Source organism: Ovis aries, chromosome 20, assembly GCF_016772045.2.
Source record: "Ovis aries strain OAR_USU_Benz2616 breed Rambouillet chromosome 20, ARS-UI_Ramb_v3.0, whole genome shotgun sequence".
Lineage (NCBI taxonomy): Eukaryota > Metazoa > Chordata > Mammalia > Artiodactyla > Bovidae > Ovis > Ovis aries.
The window spans coordinates 12,671,985-12,695,742 of record NC_056073.1 but is presented as its reverse complement, the minus strand read 5'-3'; the positions used below and the strand labels follow the sequence as shown (position 1 = coordinate 12,695,742).

The 23,758-nt window shown below is 39.1% G+C and overlaps 1 protein-coding gene across 1 annotated transcript in view; it reads right to left on the bottom strand.

Annotated features, from left to right (window-relative positions):
- Positions 1–23,758, bottom strand: part of DNAH8 (dynein axonemal heavy chain 8) — a 339,200-nt gene that overhangs the window by 210,798 nt on the left and 104,644 nt on the right. Inside the window, exons 26-36 of the mRNA XM_060403159.1 lie at positions 22,349–22,541; positions 20,118–20,314; positions 19,475–19,601; positions 18,439–18,674; positions 16,237–16,341; positions 9,020–9,133; positions 7,645–7,707; positions 7,007–7,107; positions 5,284–5,421; positions 4,888–5,128; positions 783–982 (exon numbers count right to left, since the gene is read on the bottom strand). Coding sequence (XP_060259142.1) covers positions 783–982; positions 4,888–5,128; positions 5,284–5,421; positions 7,007–7,107; positions 7,645–7,707; positions 9,020–9,133; positions 16,237–16,341; positions 18,439–18,674; positions 19,475–19,601; positions 20,118–20,314; positions 22,349–22,541 — 1,715 coding nt within the window. The remainder of the gene's footprint in view (positions 1–782; positions 983–4,887; positions 5,129–5,283; positions 5,422–7,006; positions 7,108–7,644; positions 7,708–9,019; positions 9,134–16,236; positions 16,342–18,438; positions 18,675–19,474; positions 19,602–20,117; positions 20,315–22,348; positions 22,542–23,758) is intronic.

The following is a 23,758-nucleotide window of genomic DNA, read 5'->3' as shown; positions in this document are numbered from 1 at the left end:
GGCCAGAGGTCTTACAGGATGTCATTCATTAAACAGTGATCCCAACCTGCAGATAGGGTGTTATAATCCCCATGCACCCTGGGCACTGACCTCTGTGAATGACCTCTGAAATAATGTGACACATTTCTTAGGTGTGTTAGGGTAAAGACCAGTTAAGAATCACTGGATAGTCAGGTAGGGGATTAGAGGTTGGTAATACTCAGACCAGGGCCTGAGAGTATATTTAATCTGACTAGGTCCCATCTCCTAAAGCTGTGCTTGAGATCACAAGTCACTTTCAAGCTGATTCAGTAGTCCCATGATAGACAGGTCGCCTCATTTAGGCTGCAGTGGACCCCTCATTTAGGCTGCACAGAGGTAGGCTTTTCACCATAAGAATCCAAATGTGAGTGTCAAGCCCCTAATAGTATATTCCTTCATGTTTGCCAGCCTACTCTTCTTGGGCTATTGGGTGAACACTTGAGCAGGTTCAGCCAAGGAGGACAATGACAAAAAAATCAAAGAATGAGAGAGAAAGAAGATAAAATGAAGATGTCATCTTGGTAGGGAGTTGAGATATTCAGATGAGCTGCCAATTTGGGGGAGAATAATTATGATGGGGAGGTGAGCACCATAAAAACAAAATTGAGGCCATGATTATTAGGGAAAATAGGTAGTTCATGTAACGACTGACAAGAGTCAGAATCTCGTGTTGTGTCACAGCTTCGAAACTGGAGTTTTATCTAAAATTATATAACTCTAAATGGCAAATCAAAACCTTCCCCTGCAAATTATAAAATTACCTGTTGCTTAGTAAGGAACCCAAAACCATTAAACTATCCTCCATCAAGGTGATAATCTCTCCTGATTCAGTTCCTTTGAGCAGGAGTTCTCCCTTTCCCTTAAAGGCTGCAAAACTCAGGTTCTGATTGGTCCAGTTCTCAATCACCTGAGTCAGCTTGGCTTCAATATCCTTCTCCTTAATGGCAGATATGCAAATATCCTTCAGAGGGAAATCAAATAATACGTCATGACATTTTCGATTACAAATTCAGTGCATTAAAATCACAGCATTTTTTAGTTTGGCCCTAGAAAATCATTCAGGTTCCCAGGTTGCACAGTGGTGAAGAACCTGCCTGTCAAAGCAGGAGCCACAGGTTCAATCCCCAGGTGGAGAAGATCCCCTGGAGAAGGGAATGGCAGCCCACTTCAGTATTCTAGGAAAATTCCATGGACAGAGTAGCTTGATGGGCTTCAGTCCCTGGGATTGCAAAGAGCTGGACATTACCGAGATACATGAGATATGGAACTTAAATCGTGTTTCTTGTTTATATTTTTAACTGTTGTTTTTCAGCCAACATGGACATAATCACAGCTGTGCTCAGTGGCTTGTTATAAGAAGCAAATGAGAATGTGAGATTCTTTTGAACTCTTTAAAGTAATATATAAACATTGCTCTAGTCCCACCTTTTCTGACCCTAATATGAATATCTCACTTGATTAAAAGTTAATTCTAATTTTTACATATTTTCCTGTTTTCCTGAGAATTTTTGATATGAAAGTCTCACAAATGTAAATAAAATTAAGGTATTTTCCCAACATACCCCAATTGATTTTCCTACTTGGAATCACAGAATCTCAAAGATGGGAAAGGATATGAAGGTGCAAGGAATTTCCACAAATTAGTGTGTAGTAGAGCTTCCCTAGTAGCTCAAACAGTAAAGCATTTGCCTGTAATGCGGGAGACCTGGGTTCGATCCCTGGGTTGGGAAGCTCCCCTGGAGAAGGAAATGGCTACCCACTCCAGTATTTTTGCCTGGACAATTCCATGGACAGAGGAGCCTGGTAGGCTCCGTGGCATTGTAAAGAGTCGGACACGACTGAGTGACTAACATACACTGTGTAGTAAATGTAATAAGAGTGGTGTTAACTGTTGTGAGTTCTGAGAAGGGAGAAATGACTTTTGCCTACAGTCAGGAGGAAAGGCTTCACGGAGGAGGGAACATCTGAGAATAAGCAGGATTCCAACAGGGGGAGGGAGAGGACGTTTTATAGGAAGGGAAAAGGCTTCCTTTCGAGGCAGTGAATGAAGTAATAGTAAGCAGCCAGCTAGGCTACTAGCAGGGTACAGGGAGCAAAGAAAACAGAATGTACTGGCATAGACAACACTGAGACTCTGTTTAGGGGGAAAATAACTAATAACTGAATCCTAGCATTCCTTGGACTTGCGAAATGAAGTTTTCAAAAGCACAGCCTATGAATAGCTATACTCTTAAGTGTAAAAACCTTGTAAGAATGAAGTGATCATCAAAGTTGTTTTTTTTTAATTCCTTGATTATTTCCTTCAATAGTATTTGAATAGCATTTATAGGACAAAAATGCTTCAAAAACAAAACTTTTGGCATACATATATTGTTAAAAAGAAGCAACCCCTCCCAAATTCAGGGCTTATGTCCATGAGACCCACAAGCCCATAATGAACTAAGAAATAGCTCTTGAATAGCTTGCTTGTACTCACCCAACCCAGTGCCCAGCACAGAGGCAGATCACTAAAAAGCTTTCTGTGAAAAAAGGGGCCTATTTGCTCAATACACAAATATACCCAAAGAGCAGAAATATACAACAAAACACATAAATAAAGGGTCAAGAGTTAAAGACAAGGAGAGATCTTAAAAACAGCAAGAAAAAAACAGCTTGTTAAGTACAAGGGAACCCCCATGAGACTACCAGCAGATTTTCCAGCAGAAACTTTGCAGGACAAAAGGGAGTGACACAACATATTCAAAGTGTTGAAAGAAAAAAAAGAAAAAAAAACCTGCCACCAAGAATACAGTACATGGTGAAGCTGTCCTTCAGAATTCAAAGAGTGCTAAACAGGTTTTCAGACAAGCACAAGCTTAAAGGAGTTCATCATCACTAGAGAAGTCTTACCACAAAAAGTTAAATGGACTTCCTTCAGCTAAAATGAAACTGAGCTAGTTAGTAACAGAAGACTATATAAAAGTATAAATCTCACTGGTAAAGAGAAATAAACAGTAAAGTTCAGAATAGTCTAATGTTGTAAAAGGTGCTGGGTTAATCACTTATAAATCTAGTATGAAGGTTAAAAGACAAAATTAGTAAAAATACTGGTAACTATAATAATTCGTCAGTAGATACACAAGATAAAAAGATGTAAACTGTGGCACCAAAAACAAAATGAAGGGGGGGAGTAAAAATGTAGAGTTTTAGATCGCATTCCAACTTTAGTAGCTAGCAATTTAAGATGGACACAAGTAAATGCAAAGATAATCCATGAGCATAGATTAGAAGAATTAGTATCATCAAAATGTCTACACTACCTAGAGCAATCTACAGTTTCAAAGCAATCTCTATCAAAATTTCAATGACATGTTTCAAGAAATACAACAAGGGGACTTCCTTGGTGGTCCATGGTTAAGAATCTGCCTTCCAAGGCAGGGGATTAGGTTCGATTCCTGGTCGAGGAACTAAGATCCCACATGCCTTGGGGCAGCCAACCTGCCCTCCTCAAAGAAAGATCCTGCATGCTGCAACAAAGATCTCACGTGCTGCAACTAAAACCGGGCACAAATAAATAAATAAAAGAAACAGAACAAAAAATCCTAAACATTTTATGAAACCACATAAGACTCCATTTAGCCAAAGGACTCTTGAGAAAAAGGAACAAAGCTGGAGTTATAATGCTTCCTGCTTTCAAACTATACCAAAGCTATGGTAATAAAAAAAGTATGGTATTGGCATAAAAACAGAGACAATGGAACAGAATAAACATACATATATGTTTAATTAATTTATGAGAAAAGAGCCAGGAATATACAATGGGGAAAGGACAGTCTCTTCAATAAACAGTGCTGGGAAACCAGGATAACAACATGTAAAAGGACGAAAACTAGACCACTATCTTTTACCACACAAAAAATTAGCTTAAAATGGACTAAAGACCCGAAACCATAAAACTCCTATAAGACAACAGAGGTGGTAAGTTCCTTGAAGTCAGTCTTGGCAATGATTTTTTTGGACTTGACACCAAAGCCAAGGTAACAAAAGTTAAAATAAACATGTGGGATAGCATCAAACTAAAAAGCTTCTCACAGCAAAGGAAACAACCAACAAAATGAAAAGGTAACTTACTAAACAGGAGAAAATATTCACAAATAATAACTCTGATAAGGGGTTAATATTCTATATATATACAGCAGATTCATACAACTCAGCAGCGAAAACCACCAATCTGATTTTAAAATGGACAGAGGTTCTAAATAGCTATTTTTCTGAAAAAGACATACAAATAGCCAACAGGTACACAAAAAGGTGCTCCACATCACGTATCATCAGAGAAGTTCAAGTCGAAATCACAATGAAGTATCACCTCACACCTGTTGGAATAGTTATCATCACAAAGACAAGAAAGAATATTAGTGAGGATGAAAAAAAAAAGGAATCCTTGCACATTGTTGATGGAAATGTAAATAACACTAAGCATAAAAATGGAAATTAACTGATTAAAAATCTTGAAGGAAATACATAATAATTTATTTGCTAGACTAATAGTAAAAAGTATAGAATTAGAAGGTTGGAAAGTATTCTGAGGAATCCACCAAGAAAACAATGTAGAAATAAACAGAATTTTTTAAAAGAGTATAGTTAAGGGACAAGCAGGACAGATTAAGGAGCTCCAAAACTAATTCAAATAATTATATTATCTCCTTGAGTTACAGCATTATTTTGCAAAACCAAGGAATGTTCAGGATCATCTGAAATTTTGAGGGTATATTATATAGAGCAATCAGTACACCCATGAATAAAATGTTTATTTGTACAATTTTCAGAAAAAAAAAAGGAGACATTCTTTAACAGATCATTTGTAAGACCTTAAATCCTATGTACCTCGATATCATCCTTATTTTTAAGGAGTGGTGCTTCCATAATATTTCTAAGACAAAAAGAATCTGACTCCACATCAAATGGGGTTCCGGTTAACTCAGAGATACGATCCCAGTGCCTCTGTTTCATTGCCTTATTGGTCATCATTTCTAGTAGAGGACATGACTCACTGAAATCATCAATTCTTTTTTTCAGATCCAAAAAAGCTTGCCAATCTTTAAGTCCTTTTGGCAGTTTACGACATCTTTAAGAAAAAAAATTATTTCATCTATACATTTCTTTGCAGAAGGTGTTATGAATACATAGCAATATATCAGAAGATAAAATCATTTGTGAAATTCCTATAGGATCCTAAAATAGGCACTATAAATTGGTAAGTTTAATGCGATTGAAACTCACCTGTTTTGAAACTCCAGAAGTTCTGCATTAATTTTTTCAATATCTACATCTCCCCAAAGTATCTCATAATAACCACTAATATTGCCCATCACAGTATCATACAGTCCATACAGCTTCTGCAGCAAGTTGAGTTCCTTTCTGGGAAACCAAATAATTAAGGCATTATGTAACATATATTTTAAAGATAAATTCCATTATTGGATAGGAATTCATCTAATCAAATATTTCATACATTATGTGTATAATGTCTTATACCAACATGCATACAACTCCGTCAGTTTCCAAACAAAGCTCCATCAATTAGGTCAAGGTTTATAGCTCTCAAACATTCCAAATTATAATATTATGTGTCATTACCAGTGCGTTTAATTATTACAACCATACCAATCACTGCAAACAATATGACCAAAACTTGGTAACAAGAGCAAAGTTAAGGCTAATGTTTTCTTTGATCTCTTTACTTTCAAATGCAAGCTGCATTTTTATGATCATGTCTGCCTTTAAGTCTGCCTTTTAAACATCACATTCCTACCAAAAGCTTTCCCTTGTGTGCCCAGATGCAGTTATATCCAAAACAGGAAGAAAGGAGGGATTCTGGGGCAAGTAAAGGAAAACTTCTTCATTGCATGGCACCTGTGCTCGGTCACGTCAGACTCTTTGTGACCCCATGGACTGTAACCCACCAGGCTCCTCCGTCCATGGGATTTCCCAGGCAAGAATACTGGAGTAGGTTGCCATTTCTTTCTCCAGGGGATCTTCCCACCCCAGGGATTGAATCCAGGACTCCCACATTACAGGCAGATTCTCTGCCAGCTGAGCCACAAGGGACACCCCAAAATCCCATGGATCTGGAGAAGCCTGGTAGGCTGCAGTCCATGGGGTCGCTGAGGGTCGGACACGACTGAGCGACTTCATTTTGACTTTTCACTTTTGTGCATTGGAGAAGGAAATGGCAACCCACTCCAGTGTTCTTGCCTGGAGAATCCCAGGGACGGGGGAGCCTGGTAGGCTGCCATCTACGGGGTCGCAGAATCGGACACGACTGAAGCGACTTAGCAGCAGCAGCAGAGCCACACGGGAAGCCCAAGAATACTGGAGTGGGTAGCCTATCCCTTCTCCAGAGGATCTTCCCAACCCAGGAGTCAAACCGGGGTCTCTTGTGTCTTCTGCATTTCCAGGCAGATTCTTTACCGCTGTGCCACCTGTGAATACTACACTTAAAAGTGAAAGTGAAAGTCGTTCCCTCGTGTCCGACTCTTTACGCCCCCGTGGACTGTATAGTCCATGTGATTCTCCAGGCCAGAATATTGGAGTGGGTGCCTTTCCCTTCTCCAGGGGATCTTCCCAACCCAGGGATTGAACTCAGGTTCCCTGCATTGCAGGCAGATTCTTTACCAGCTGAGCCACAAAGGAAACCCAAAGCCTACCCCCTTCTCCAGGAGATCTTCCCGACCCAGGAATTGGACCTGGGTCTCCTGCATTGGAGGCAGATTTTTTACCAACTGAGCTATTAGGGAAAACGACACTTGATGTTAGCCAAAAGGCTATATTTTTTATATGGAGACTGTGTGTTCAATGGAATAGGAATAGCTAGGAATGAGGGGACTATTTAGGAATTTTCCAAGCCAGACCCTTCTCTGTACAATGAAGGGTTTAATGATGGCATGTTCACCTAATGGACAGTTAATTATTTATAATAAACTTGTTCAATTTCTAAACTTACCTAGTTTTGTGTAAAACCTCATAGTCAGTCACAGGCAACCCAAAAAGTTGTTCTCCAGATGAATATGTAACGAATTTCCTCCATAGATCATCAAAATTGGCCTATAAAAGGTTTTTAAATTATAGTAAGACGTAATTAATTCAGAACCCATTAAAGTAGAATTTATTATAATCAGGATAAAAGCTATATTGAAGTTTATTTAATATTATCTATGAAACAAGGATTTGTGAAGCAAATTTATGCTGATACCAAGCTATCAGAGGAAAAGTTAAGTACTCAGGAAAATTAACTTTCAAGCATTCTGAAAGTAATCCTTTTATATAAAATTATTTCTTTAATAAATTAAGTGGTCCCCAGACATACATTTCAAGCTCCTATAAATACATCTGAAAGTAATGAAACTACATTTGTAAAATTCTATAATTCAGACTTTTCTACTATTTTAGACCATCATTTTTCCTACACGGTTCAAATGAATAAAGAAGTAGTATAATCCACTCAATCTTGGGTATTCCTAGTAAAGAAGAAAACACTGATTTTTGGACAGCAGCTCTGTATTTCCTTGGTGAGATGACCATGGAAGCCGCCTAAGTATAAATGCAGGGAATGTCAATGTAACCACAAAAATGTAATTTTACCTGAAAGATCTGCAGCCTGTTGCTAGCTTCTTGGGGTGGTATATTTGGAACCATGGGTCCTTCCTGTAATGAATAATATAATCAGCATTTTAATTCCTAATCACACATATTTATCAATTTATTAGGTTTATCTATTATTTCCTTTTAAAAATCATAAACATGATTTTTAATTTATATGATCTAACTTTGTCCTGTACATGAAGCTTTCATTTATTTTTTGTAACAGTTTCATTGAGATATTATTCACATATTATACAGTCCACTCATTTAAAATGTACCCTTCAACAGTTTTTATTATATTCACAGACTATGATCACAATCAATTTTAGTACATTTGCATCACTCTAACTTCCATTCATTTTTTTAAGGACCTTGACATAGCTAACAAAATATGTGATTAAATTACATCTTATATGACATTTACAATACAAGAACTCTGTTTCATTTCATTTACAATCATAAATGATGGTGCTGTGGTTGTGCATTAGAATAACTGATACATAGTCCTGAGAACAACTTCCTCTCACTGACAGTCTAGCCCGATATGGAAACAGAGACAAACATAGGTTGAATACTTGAAATTAGCAGAAGGCAGTCTTTGGTGGCCATGAGCCAGAAAAAAGTTTGCAAAAAAGACCCCAAATGGTCTGTACAATCATAAATTTTATGGATATGCTAAATAATATGGCATATTTCCAGTATAACAGAATAATAGAAAAATAAAATATCAACTAGTCTAACCTAAAAGAGATGTTCAATACACATTAAAGAAAAAGTGTTATAGAAGTAGCACCAAGGGCTTAAATTATCTTATGATTTTATATCTACTATGATCACTAAAAGAAAGTAGAATATGTTAGGGACTACATCCAACTTCTGAGTTTAAACTTCATAAAGCTCAAACATTATCAGTCACATACCACGTTGAATAGTCTGTGGGACTAACCAAGGATGACATTTATCATTTATGTTCAGAGACCCTTCTGGTTCTCTAAGAGTTAGAGCTGGGAAGAAATCAGTTGCATGATACCCCGGCATTTGGACATTCATAGTTTCTTAACAGCTTTCCAACAACGGTACTACATTTTTAATTGTGAATATGTTGGCCCTAAGAAAGGACAAAAGCAGATTCTGTGTTCCTTTCATGATTTCCAAAAGTGTTGCTCCTTTTAGCAGTTAAATTGTTTCTCTTCTCTCTTATATAAAACATGCTTAAAGGAACAGCTATGCCCTCTTTTTGATAGCTGCAACTATGCGAAGATAGCCTCTTGCACACAACGTACAAATCACAGTATATTTCTCAGGGTTGATCACTTTCATCTCATATAAACATTGTGCCAAATATCTTAACACAGAGCGTGAAACACGTAATTACCGTCTCGTACGCTTCTGCAAAGTTCATTACATCCTCACGGAAAACTTCCACAGATTCAAGTAGATTACTTTTAAACTTTGGCTGCACTTGTACTAATTCATCTTGTACAGAAACCTAGAATTTAAAAAAAAAAAAAGGCTCAATGTGAGAGTGAAAGCAATGTATTTAAATGAAAAATACAAATTCTACTCCAGCAAGCTTGTTAATCTCACAGATATGCTATGAACGAGGATGTGTCTGAAATGTTAATTTGTTAAAACACACACACACACACACACACACACACACAACTCAGAAATAAACAATCCAAATGCACCAATGAGTCTCAAATCATTTTAGCTCATGACCTAAGAGGCAAAGCTATTTAACTGCAGTTAGGAAAATATTTTCTGGCTGACCCAGTTCAGGCAGTTAATATTGCCAAGGAAACAATTAAGACTATGAGCCTAGTCTAGGTCACATGTTGTCTCCAGGACCAGGCCACGGTCTGGGATTAGAAATCTCTAGTAGGTTCCTGTGGTTGCAATAATTAGAGCAGTTCCCAGTAAGAAAATGATATTACTCTAGGTAAAAAGAACAGCAAATGTCTTCCACAACGATTTTCAAACCTTCTGCTTAAATCTGCAATCATTGCTATTGCTGTTGTTCAGTCATCAAGTTGAGTCCAATTCTTCGCAATCCCATGTACTGCAGCACACCAGACTTCCCTGTCCTTCTCCATCTCCCAGAGCTTGCCCAAGTTCATGTCCATTGAATCAGTGATGCCATTCAACCATCTCATCCTCTGTCACCCTCTTATTCTGCCTTCAATCTTTCCCAGCATCAGGGTCTCTTCCAATGAGTCAGCTGTTCGCATCAGGTGGTCAAAGTATTGGAGCTTCAGCTTTAGCATCAGTCCTTCCAAAGAGTATTCTGGGTTGATTTCCTTTAAGATTGACTGGTTTGAGCTCTTTTCTTTCCATGGGACTCTCAAGAGTCTTCTCCAGCACAATAGTTCGAAAGCATCGATTCCACTGGAGGAGGCTATGAGAACCCCAGGAACTGTATAAAACGACAGTCATTATACCTAACACCTAATTCATGCTTTCTATCTGCCAGGTTCTTTACATATGTTAACTCATTCAATCCTCACAACCACCCTGCGTGGTATATACTACTATTATATCCATTTTACAAGCGAAGAAACCAACACACAGAGACTAACTTCCTCAAGGTTCCAGCACTAGTATGTGACAAGGTCAAGATTCAAAACTTGCTCTTAACTGCTCTCAACAGTAGCATCTTTCAGGGCTGGAACATATACTGCTTTAAGCTTAATGGTGACTGTAGTAAAGAATGGGTCAGTAGGTTTAACACTAACAGAGAGATAAACCCAAGTGACTCTTTTAAACTGAACAATAATAGAAAATTGGGCTTTACTAGATCTCAACTGAGGGCTCCCCCATATCCTTCCTAGGACTCACTGTCTAGACTAACCAGCAAGTACTTTTTAAAAATAAGCAGTTAGTCAATACTGAACATGAAGCCCCAAAATAAAAATTATTATTAAAAAAGTTTATACAATCTTCTCAAGCCTTAAACTGCATTTTTTAAAGCTTCTAAAATATTCCTAAAGGACCTCATGAAGAAATTAAGAAACAAAGGTTATTAACTTGCACCAGATCACCCAACTGGCTGTGGCAGAGCCAGAATCACAAGTCATGACCCCAGTTTCAGCTCTGTGTCCTTGCTACTGTGTCCTGCTTCAATCTCAGTGACAAATCTCTCCATAAATAGGAAACTTTAATCCAACATTAATTAATATGCAACAAAAATTTTAGATTAATTTAAGAATCTGGACCCTCCCTTGGAGTTCACTTATCTTTTAAATTGTTAGCTTCTTCTGTACAACAAAGTGAATCAACCATATGCATACGTATATCCCCTCCCTCTTGAGCCTCCCTTGCACCCCTCCCATCCTCCTCCTCGCAGTCATTACAGAGCACTGAGCTGAGCTCCCGGTGCTGTACAGCAGGGTCCCACTGGCTGTCTGTTTTACACATGGAAGTGTATATATGTCAATCCTAATCTCCCGATTCATCCCACCATCCCTTTTCCATTCACTTTTTTTAAATTTATTTTTTATTGAAGGACAACTGCTTTACAGAATTTTGCTGTTTTCTATCAAACCTCAACATGGATCAGCCATAGGTATGATGTTTAAATATTTACCAACTTCAAAAATGCTTAGAGAAAAATTTATAGCCATAAATGCCAACATTAAAAGAAAAAAAAAAAAAACACCTCAAATCAGTAACCTAACCATCCACCTTAACAAAGTAGACAAAGAAGAAACTAAACCCAAAGAAAGCAGAAGGAAGAAAACAGTTTAAAAAGAGCACAGATAAATGATACAGAGAATAAGAAAGCAATAGAGAAAATAAACAAACTAAAAGTTTCTTTTTTGAAAACAGCAACGAAAGTGACAAAGTTTTACCTAGTATAACCAAAGCCTTCTTCAGCGATCAGTGCAAAGAAATAGAGGAAAACAACAGAATGGGAAAGACTAGAGATCTCTTCAAGAAAATTAGAGATACCAAGGGAACATTTCATGCAAAGATGGGCTCAATAAAGGACAGAAATGGTCTGGACCTAACAGAAGCAGAAGATATTAAGAAGAGGTGGCAAGAATACATGGAAGAACTGTACAAAAAAGATCTTCATGACCCAGATAATCATGATGATGTTATCACTAATCTAGAGCAGACATCTTGGAATGCGAAGTGAAGTGGGCCTTAGAAAGCATCACTATGAACAAAACTAGTGGAGGTGATGGAATTCCAGTGGAGCTGTTTCAAATCCTGAAAGATGATGCTGTGAAAGTGCTGCACTCAATATGCCAGCAAGTTTGGAAAACTCAGCAGTGGCCACAGGACTGGAAAAGGTCAGTTTTCATTCCAATCCCAAAGAAAGGCAATGCCAAAGAATGCTCAAACTACCACACAATTGCACTCATCTCACATGCTAGTAAAGTAATGCTCAAAATTCTCCAAGCCAGACTTCAGCAATACGTGAACCGTGAACTCCCTGATGTTCAAGCTGGTTTTAGAAAAGGCAGAGGAACCAGAGATCAAATTGCCAACATCCGCTGGGTCATGGAAAAAGCAAGAGAGTTCCAGAAAAACATCTATTTCTGCTTTATTGACTATGCCAAAGCCTTTGACTGTGTGGATCACAATACACTGTGGAAAATTCAGAAAGAGATGGGAATACCAGACCACCTAATCTGCCTCTTGAGAAATATGTATGCAGGTCAGGAAGCAACAGTTAGAACTGGACATGGAACAACAGACTGGTTCCAAATAGGAAAAGGAGTGCGTCAAGGCTGTATATTGTCACCCTGCTTATTTAACTTCTATGCAGAGTACATCATGAGAAACGCTGGACTGGAAGAAACACAAGCTAGAATCAAGATTGCCAGGAGAAATATCAATAACCTCAGATATGCAGATGACACCACCCTTATGGCAGAAAGTGGAGAGGAGCTAAAAAGCCTCTTGATGAAAGTGAAAGAGGAGAGTGAAAAAGTTGGCTTAAAGCTCAACATTCAGAAAACGAAGATCATGGCATCTGGTCCCATCACTTCATGGGAAATAGATGGGAAAACAGTAGAAACAGTGTCAGACTTTATTTTGGGGGGCTCCAAAATCACTGCAGATGGTGACTGCAGCCATGAAATTAAAAGATGCTTACTCCTTGGAAGAAAAGTTATGACCAACCTAGATAGTATATTCAAAAGCAGAGACATTACTTTGCCGACTAAGGTCTGCCTAGTCAAGGCTATGGTTTTTCCTGTGGTCATGTATGGATGTGAGAGTTGGACTGTGAAGAAGGCTGAGCACTGAAGAATTGATGCTTTTGAACTGTGGTGTTGGAGAAGACTCTTGAGGGTCCCGTGGATTGCAAGGAGATCCAACCAGTCCATTCTGAAGGAGATCAACCCTGGGATTTCTTTGGAAGGAATGATGCTAAAGCTGAAGCTCCAGTACTTTGGCCGCCTCATGCAAAGAGTTGACTCATTGGAAAAGACTCTGAAGCTGGGAGGGATTGGGAGCAGGAGGAGAAGGGGATGACAGAGGATGAGATGGCTGGATGGCATCACAGACTTGATGGACGTGAGTCTGAGTGAACTCCAGGAGATGGTGATGGACAGGGAGGCCTGGTGTGCTGCGATTCATGGGGTCGCAAAGAGTCGGACAGGACTGAGCGACTGAACTGAACTGAACTGAACCAAAAATAAAAGAAAAAGGACTCAAATTACTAAAATTAGAAAAGAAAGGAGGGATATCACTACTTAATTTACAGAGTGATATAAATATATAAATAAATTATAAATTTATTTATATATTTATACAAATATATTTTTAATATAAATATATATGCTGCTGCCACTAAGTCGCTTCAGTCGTGTCCAACTCTGTGCAACCCCACAGATAGCAGCCCACCAGTCTCCCCCGTCCCTGGGATTCTCCAGCCAAGAACACTGGAGTGGGTTGCCATTGCCTTCTTCAATGCATGAAAGTGAAAAGTGAAAGTGAAGCCGCTCAGTCGTGTCTGACTCTTCACCACCCCATGGACTACAGCCTACTAGGCTCCTCCGTCCATGGGATTTTCCAGGCAAGAGTACTGGAGTGAGTTGCCACTGCCTTCTCCAAATAAATATATATAATATAATGTATAAATAAATATATATACAGAGTGATATATATATAAATAAAAAGAATTATAAAGATATAATGAACAGAGTGAAAAGGCAATCTACAGAATGGGTGAAAATACTTGCCAATCATATACCTGTAAGAAGTTAATATCCAGAATATATAAAGAACTTCTACCATTCAACAACAATAACAAAAACAAACAATCCAACTTAAAACCAGTCAAGGAACTTGAAAAGACATTTCTCCAAAGAAGATATACAAATGGCCAACAAGCACATGAAAAGATGCTCAGCGTCACTTTTCATTAGTGAAGTGAGTGAAGCCGCTCAGTCGTGTCCGACTCTTTGGGACGCCACGGCCTGTAGCCTACCAGGCTCCTCCCTCCATGGGATTCTCCAGGCAAAAGTATTGGAGTGGGTTGCCATTTTCCTTCTCCAGGGGCTCTTCCCAACCCAGGGATCGAACCCCAGTCTCCCACACTCCAGGCAGATGCTTTAACCTCTGAGCCACCAGGGATATGCAAATCAAAACCACAATGAGAGACCACCTCACCCATTAGGTTGCCTACTATCAAGAATACAAAAAATAACAAGTGAGGATGTGAAGAAATTGGAACCCTTATGAACTGTTGGTGGGAACATAAAATAGTGCAGCTGCTATGGAAACAATATGGCCGGCAGTTCTGAAAAATTAAAAATAGAGTTGCTATGTGGTCCAGCAATTCTGTTGCTGCTAAGTCGCTTCAGTCGTATCCGACTCTATGCAACCCCATAGACGGCAGCCCACCAGGCTCCCCTGTCCCTGGGATTCTCCAGGCAAGAACACTGGAGTGGGTTGCCATTTCCTTCTCCAATGCATGAAAGTGAAAAGTGAAAGTGAAGACGCTCAGTCCAACTCTTAGCGACCCCATGGACTGCAGCCTACCAGGCTCCTTCATCCATGGGATTTTCCAGCGAAGAGTACTGGAGTGGGTAAATATCCAAAAGAACTGAAAGCAGGGTATCAAAGAGATAACTGTACATCCATGTCCATACCAGCATTATTAACAACAGCCAAAAGGTGGGAGGAACACAATCGCCCACTGATGAATGAATGAATAAACAAAGTGTGGTATATGCACGTGATGGGATATTAGTCAACACTGAAAAGGAAGGAAATTCTGACATATGTTACAATACAGATGAATCTTGATGACATTACGCTAACTGAAATAAGTCAGTAACAGAAAGGATAAATATTGTATGATTTCACTTACATGGGAGAAATGGAGAGCTGTTGTTTAATGGGTAGTTTCCATTTTGCAACGCAAAAAAGTTCTGGAGGTTGGCTGCACAGCAACGTGAATACATGTAACACTACTGAACTCTACATGTAAAAATGATTAAGATGGTAAACTTTAGGTTATGTGTATTTTGCTCCATTTTTTTTTTTTTTTTACCTTAGTACAAAGCTACTGTAATCAAGACTGGAATAGAGGCAAGCATATGGATCAACAAATCAAAGTTGAGAGTACAGAAATGAATCCTTACAGTTAATTGTTTTTCTCCAGGGTGACAAGACAATTCGTTGGTGAAAGCACAGTCTTTATAACAAATGGTCCTGAGACAACAGGATATCCACACACGTTTTCATGACGTTGGACCCCTAACTCACACCATACACAAAGATTAACTCAAAATGTAACAAAGACCTAAATGTAAGGGTAAAATTATAAAACTCTCATAAGAAAACATAGTACTGACTCTTCATGACCCTGGTTACCTACATACAATACCAAAAAACAAAAAGAAAAAAGAAAAAAAAATAGACAAACTGGACTTGATCAAAATTAAAAATTTTGTACTTCAAAAGACACCATAAAGAAAGTGAAAAAACCCACAGAGTGAGAGAAAATATTTGCAAATCTTTTGATTAAAAGACTTACATCCAGAATATATAAAGAACTCTTACAACTCAAAGAGACAAATAACCCAATTTAAAAAACAACGGATTTAAATTCAACCTTTCTTCAAAGAAGATATACAAATGGCTAATGAGTACATGTAAAAAGATGCTAAGAATTATTAACCATTAGGAAAATGAGGTGCTGGTATGTGAGACAGTATGGATAAACTTGACAACATTATTCTAAGTGAAAGAAGCCAGTCACAAAAGACTAGATATTATATGATTCTATCTATGTTTAAGCATCCAGAAAAGGCAAATTCAAAGAGATAAAAAGTAGATTAGTGATTGCCAGGGGCTGTGGTGAAGAAGAGAATGAGAAGTGATACTAATGGGTATGAGGTTTCTTTTGGGATGATGAAAATGTTCTAAAATTAAATAATAATGGTTGTACAACTCTGCATATAGTAACAATCACCGAATTGTATACTTTGAAATGGTAAATGTTATAGGATGTGGATTATATGCAAATAAAGCTATGAAGGTAATATATATTGAGCTTTTGAAAAGTTTGAAATGTATTTTTTTCTGGATATAGTCACTTAATAAAAGAAGGATTAAATTTGTACTCACCGCTTTACTCTGCAATTTGTTGAAAGAATATCTCAAGGTGTCTACTGCTTCTGATTCTTCTTTGGTGACTTCAACTTCAAATCGGTTTAAAATAGCATAGGCTTCCTGTGCAGTGGGGGCAGATTCAGACACATCACAAGGAACGCAACTGACAAATGACTTACAGGCCTTCTACAAACACACTCCTATGTCTTTTATTAAAATTACCTATTTATTTGGCTGTACTAGGTCTTGCAGCATGTGGGATCTTTAGTTGCAGCATGAACTCTCAATTGCAGTACGTGGGATCTAGTTCCCTGACCAGGGATCCCCCCAGCACAGCACCGTAGCCAACAGACCACCAGGGAAATCCCCACTATGTCTTAAAAGGATGGTTCCCCCAAATTAAATGTGTATAAAAAACTCCTTTAGAGTATCCCTGACATCAGATATTGACTCTAGAGACCTCAGGCCCTGAAATCTGAACTTAATAAGCACCAAGGTGATTCTGGTGGAGAGGAGACCAATCCCTTTGGATATCCTCCAAGGAAAAACACCCTAGAATAACTTTCTGCCTCTCTCTTCCTGATCTTGTCCCGACACCATGCAAAATGTCTTCTCATGTTCTATTACAATAGAGGTTGGCTATATAAGGAATGGAATGACATGATATTCTGAAGAGCAGACACTAATAAACAAACAAGACAAAAGAAAAACAAATTCATAGGTACAGAGAGCATATTGGTGGTAACCAGAAAGGAAGGAGGATAGAGGACAGAGGAACGGGTGAAAGGGGTTAACTGGATGGTGATAGCTGGTAATGAGATTTAAAGGTGGTGATGGCTTTATACTGCATATAAATATTGAGTTATAATCTTGCACAACTGAGATCTGTATAATGATATATACCAATTTTGCCTAATTTACTTTAGAGTGATGAGTTGGCAATCAGCTTTACCAAAGGAATTCATGCTGAAAAAACTGCGCTTTGGCAGTCAGGAAAAAATGGTATGATAACTTGCTAAATCTTGAGAAGTGAGGGGTCAGCATTCAAAATATCTGAATACTAAGATTTAAAGAAGTAGTAAAGGTATGAATTTCATTAGCTACCAAAGAGCACAAACTCTAAATGGGTTCAAGAAAGCAAGGCTCAGTCATGAACACCGAGTACCAAAAGGAGGTACCAATTCCCCAGGTTTGCAGGCAATAGGGGGGAGTGCACTGTCCACAGATAATCTAAAAAAGTTACAAAATAAACTGGATATGATCTTTATTATCACCATGAGCCAGAAATTCTAAGTATTAGTCATAAGTACTTGTAGAATAACAGCCTCCCTATTGTTATCCACACCCTAATCTCCAGCACCTGGGAATATATGTCACCTAACACAGCAAACGAGACTTTGCAGATGTGATTAAGAATAAAGAATTTGAGAGGGGGAGATTATCCTGGATTAACCATGTGGGCCCAATGTAATCACAAAGGTTCCTTTAAGGGAAAGAAGGAGGCAGGAGATTTAGAGACAGAGATGTGAGGACAGAAGCAGGGGTAAGAGTGATGCCACTGCTGGGAGGGAACCAGGAACCAAGGGATGCAAGCTGCCTCTGAAAGCTGGACAACACAGGGAAATGGTTCTTCCCTGGAGCCCCTGCTGACATGTTGATTTCAGCCCCATTCCACACTTCTGACCTCAAGAACTATAAAATAATAAATATGCGTTGTATTAAGCCATTGAGGTTACGATAATTTGTTACAGAGGCTAAACAGAAAACTAAAACAGTACTCTTTCCTAAAAACATCTCCTGTTGATCTAAATCCCAACAGCTACTTTTGAACCTAAATGGACCATTCCCAACCATGGTATGCTGCTGGTCATAGGGGAGACACATAGCTCATTTCTAAGAAAGTCAAAGATATTTGGGGAACTTGCCTAATATGTCAGGACTGAAGTCAGAGGATACAACCACTCTTTTCTGTAAAATATAGGTACCAGCATAAAAAAACTGAACACTGTCTAGACCAGTACAGCATTATTAATACATCTTCCTTGGTATACTGTTCACTGTTGATAATTATCAAAATCCCTCTAAGAACATCAACATCAGAGAGGAAAAACAGGAAGATTGTGCCGTAAAATAGATAAATAAATCAACTTTTTAGTGTTTCTCTATTTAAAAAAAAAAGTAGCATTTCAAAGAGAGGAAAATGCAAACATTTCTTACTTCAATTGGTCCCAAAGTCATGTCCATTTGAATTTCATTATCACGGATACAAGACAAGGCTTCCATTGCAAATCTGACATCATCTAAGTCACGAATAGGTCTAGATAACTTTTTCAAGTATTCATTGATAAATGCTATCATGTCTGACATTTTCTTTTTGTATTCTTCATTCAAATATCGACAGAGTAGCATCTTCCATGCTTTAGCCTCAATTGATAAGGCCAATTTCATTGGCTCTGGTGAAGACAGGAAAAGATCAAAATAAAATACTAGGTGACATTCTCAAACAATTCACTTCATGTATAATCTGAGCATTTATCATTGTCCATTTCATTGTCACCAGCCACACTGAGCACTTGAAATGTAGCTAGTCTGAATTAAATGTTCTGTGAGATTACCAGATTTTGAAGACTTAATTCCTATCCCAGTGAAGTATGTTATGCTGTTCACAAGAAAGACACCGAAGTCTATAGAGAAGAATTTTGGAAATTCATTCGAACACTATCCAGTGTGAACCTTGCTCTGTTTCTGGCATCCTATTAGCAGCCCTCACTCATTTCCCTGAATTCCTCCAGGTAACCTCTGCATGAGACCAGCAGCCTGTGATGCTGGGAACACTAGGCCCGTCCAACAGAGCTCTCCCTCACTATAGTTAGCCATAGAATTAGCTTGGGCTTGTGATTTCAGACACTGTCTCATCACCCTCTGATACTCTAACCCCACTGGACTAACTTTTCAGGAGGCCTCCAGCTGTTCTGATTCTTATCTCTTGTACACAACCCACTCCCTCCAGTAACACATAGTTCCACCTATAGTTTCAGTTGTTTGGGTGCCAGCTTAGTATTAACTGCATTAAGCCACTTTGGTATAATATTATATATATACACAATGTATATCTATATTTAACATATATACGAAAAATATTGGCGGTCCAAAATACTTAATAGTTATAATACTGCAGATTAATAACAGCCTCCTAAATGAAGTCACATTTCATGTGAAAATGCAGATACTTTACATAGTATTTTAAAAATACCTGTATGCAATTCAAGTGCTCCTACAACTATAATAGGCTTCAACTCATCGATCTCCTGTTCAAAAGTCGCGTAGTGTAGAATTTCAGATCTGATTTCAGTCAGAGAGGGATTGTTAGCCAAAAACTCCTGTGGCAAGGAAAGAATCAACACTTTCTTTGGCTTTTTGACAATGTAAATCTTATACTTCTAATAGGTAAATTAGAAAATTGCATCTGCTTATATATTTTTCCTCACGTATGTGCTATCAGGCCAGGGGCTCAGTAGAGAAAGGGATGAACTACTCTTCCGTTAGTACTGGAAGAGGAGGCTACGTGAGGAGCTTTCACATTCCTGGTTGGTTGTTTATAGTCCTAAAGTTTCTTTGAGTTTCTAACCAAATACACAGGTAAGCCTCTGTAACTTTGACACACCCCTGAACACCTGGCCTCTGGTATGAATTGAACAAAATCTGCTAGAGCCTCATTATTATCAATTGCCCCAGCGTCAGTGTCAGAATTACACAAGACGTGTTAGGTGCGTGGCATTTACAGGTTCTCGGCCTCTGTTCTTGCCCGCTCATCATTATCACTGACGTTTTCCTGGTCTTCCCCCAAGAGTTAAACAATTGCAACCCGACCTGCATTGCCAGCAGTGGAAACACACCTTCACTTTCACATCTCGGTCCTCTGTCCAGAGCGTCTTGTACTTCTGAAAGTCCTGCAGGGCTTCATGAACTGCCTTTCTCAGAGAGTTTACGGAGGAAGAAAGGAGGAGGACCAGCTTGGAAATATCCTTGTGCTCTGCCACTCCCGGGTAAAAATTCTTCAGCTTCCGTGCGGGAATCATTTCTTCAAAGGATCCTGAGAACAGACATTTTTACTCTATAGATAACTCATGCATTCAACTTTAAATACTACCAACTGTAAACATCTATAGACTTTTCAAACTTTAAAGTCTTAAAGACCCATCTCCCTCCAGGTAATTAACAGCTAATCTCTCACTAGTTTCATTGATTCTTATTAAATCGTTGTGTCATATTTTGAGGTCTAGGTTTCTTTAAAGTACATGTGCACAGGCGCACTCAGTCGTTCAATCACGTCCGACTCTTTTGCGACCTCATTGACTATAGTGGCCCGCCAGGTTCCTCTGTCCATGGGACTTCCCAGGCAAGACTACTAGGGTGGGTTTCCATTTCCTTCTCCAGGGGATCTTCCTGACCCAGGGGTCAAATCCACTTCTCCTGCATCTCCTGCATTGGCAGGTGGATTCTTTATCACTGATCTATCTGGGATGCCTTCATTAAAGTGAGGAAACTGCTATTCAGAGGAAAGAACTGAAAACCAGTTGAAAGACACTGATTAACAACCTCCCCCAAAACAAAACGTCCTCCAAGGAAAGATCAAAAGAGTTGAAATAGCTATCCCACAGAACAGCCTTGTGGTTAAAGGAGAGGTATGGGCTCCCTGGGGCTTCCCTGGGGCTCAGCTGTATAGAATCTGCCTGCCAGTGCAGGAACAGGGGTTTGATCCCTGGGTCAGAAAGATCCCCTAGAGAAGGAAATGGCAACCCACGCCAGTATTCTTGCCTGGAAAATCCCATGGACAGAGGAGTCTGGCGGGCTACAGTCCATGGGGTTGCAAAGAGTCAGACATGACTTAGCGAGTAAATGCAACAACAGCTACATTTATTACCCAAATGCCTTACGCTAATTATTTAAACTTCATAGAAATACTTGAGAGGACTAAATGATACAACATATGCTTGTCTTCAGCTCAGCGTCTAGTATATAGAGACCACACAACCACTATTAAACATCACAATACACATCTCTTGCTAAAAGTCAGTATTCTCAAGTATTCTTCATCAGGTACAGACCATACAGATACTTTTGTTTGGCCCAGACAGTTCACTACTTTTGTTAAAGCGGTTGTTAACAATTTAAAAATCATGAGATTTCATGAAAAATTTGATATTTCCACCTTCTCTTTTAAAATGGTTTAATCTGGTATTCCTGCCTAGCAACAGCTGGCTGAAGTACCCATAAATGATACTGACTTGGGGTGGGGGTAGAAGAAAAGGGGAGATGTTGATCAAGAGGTACAAACTTTCATTAATATAATGAATAAATTCTGGAAATGTATATGTACTGGTGATCGATAGTATTATAATAATAATATGTACTTGAAGTCTGCTAAGAAAGTAGACCTCAGGTGTTCTCACCACACACGCACACACACACACACACAAATGATTAACTATGAGAGGTGATGAATACGTTACTTACTCTGATTGTGGCAACCATTTCACAAAAGTATGCATATATCAAAACATCATACTGTACACCTCAGATATGTGCAACTTTTCTCAAAAATAAATAAAAATTTAATGTGGCATAATAGCAAGAAAGAAAAAGAAAAAAAGTTTGGCTTTCTATACAAGAGAAAGTATCCAAAAATATCCATGGAATTTGGGGTCAGTGTCATATTACACCCTTAGTTATTTAAGGGAATAGCTTAAATAAACTTTATGTACAAAGCACATATGACCAGATTTTCTAAGCACCATGTTCTAGCAAACTAAGTTTATCAGACCAAATACAAGCCTGAACATAGAATTAGTTCTAAGATTTGTTTTCATTTTTAACTTTGAATCTGAGACTATGATAGTAGAACAGTGATAAATATCCTCGTTCACCCATGACCAAAATCTGAAATGTCTGCATGCAATGTGTAAGATGGAACATGGAGAACACTAGTTTTTTAAATGCAAAATTTAACCAACAAACATATAAAACTGACTTTAAAAAGATATGTTCTAATATCCAGGAAAATCAGAAAGACTTTTTTACTGTTATAATTCTGAGACTCTACTGATCTGAGATTTAATATTCTTACTGTCTTCCTTCTTCAGTTGCTTTCCTGGGCTTGGATGGGACAAGTCCATAGTCGTACGGGAGGTACTGCTAATGACCCTCTTGATGGGACGGGACTGCTGGCCCCAGTGAGCTACTCCTCTGCTGACCTCCAGGGTTAACTGGATCATACGGTTAATGGCTTGTTGAATGTCATCCAAGCTAGGAACCATTACCTGTGGAAAGAAGAAATGAGTCCAAGGTGCTCCCAGCACAGACAAAGCCACACCTCTGACTGCCATCATCCCCTCTCCCTTCGGAGTGGGGAAAGCCTCTGCCGGCCCAGTGGAAGTCTGCTTCAAGGAGAGGGATATTAGAGGAAGGTAGGCTGCAGACTTAACCACCTTCAAGCTTTCCCACTCTACCCATTCCTGCAGGCAGAAAGGTCAAGCACAGTGCTTGCCACCCTTTCCCTGTGAGGGTGGCTGGACGCAGGTATGTGCATGTGCGGCATGAAGCAGAAAAACTGAAGAAGCTATACTGCCAAGATTTGACTTCAGTTCTTTCAAATGTGCCAAATAACCATAGAAGCTGTCCTCCAGGAGGCCAGACTGTGTACATGTGGTGTTAGGTGAGCCATAGATCATTCCTGCCTGGCCTTAACCCTTGGATCATCACAGAACGCACCACAGTCACCCTGATGACTCAGTGCTCCACATACCAACAAGCAGCAGTAGGGGTGGTGGTAGAGAAAAGTGCCCTGAGAAAACATAAGGGACCCGTGCAGTCAAGGCACAGGTTTGTTCTTTCTTTCCTTCTGTTCTGCCGTGGATTGCCTCACAGCTGGGTGCTCAGGACAGAGATTTGGACTTCTGAGATGGTCTTATTTAGATAATGTCTGAAGTAAGAAAAAGCAAGATGATTTGTAGGGTACTTGCTAATTATGGCCCACCAGACACTTAACTCTGATACCCACCTTCAATATACCATGAGCTCTGCGGAAGTAATTTTTATAATAGATATTAATGATACACTTTGATTTTTGTTAAATGCTGCTGCTGCTGCTAAGTCACTTCAGTCATGTCTGACTCTGTGCGATCCCATAGATGGCAGCCCACCAGGCTCCCGTGTCCCTGGGATTCTCCAGGCAAGAACACTGGAGTGGGTTGCCATTTCCTTCTCCAATGCGTGAAAGTGGAAAGTGAAGTCGCTCAGTCGTGTCCAACTCTTCGCAGCCCCATGGACTGCACCCTACCAGGCTCCTCCGACCATGGGATTTTCCAGGCAAGAGTACTGGAGTGGGTTGCCATTGTTAAATGCTGAGGTGAAGTCAAAAAGCACACAGGACCAAGAGATTAATGAGATACTTCTTTTTAGGTCTCTGCTGAACTTGCTACAATATTTCTTCTGTTTGTTTTGGTTTGTTTTTTTTTTTTTTGGCCACAAGGCACGT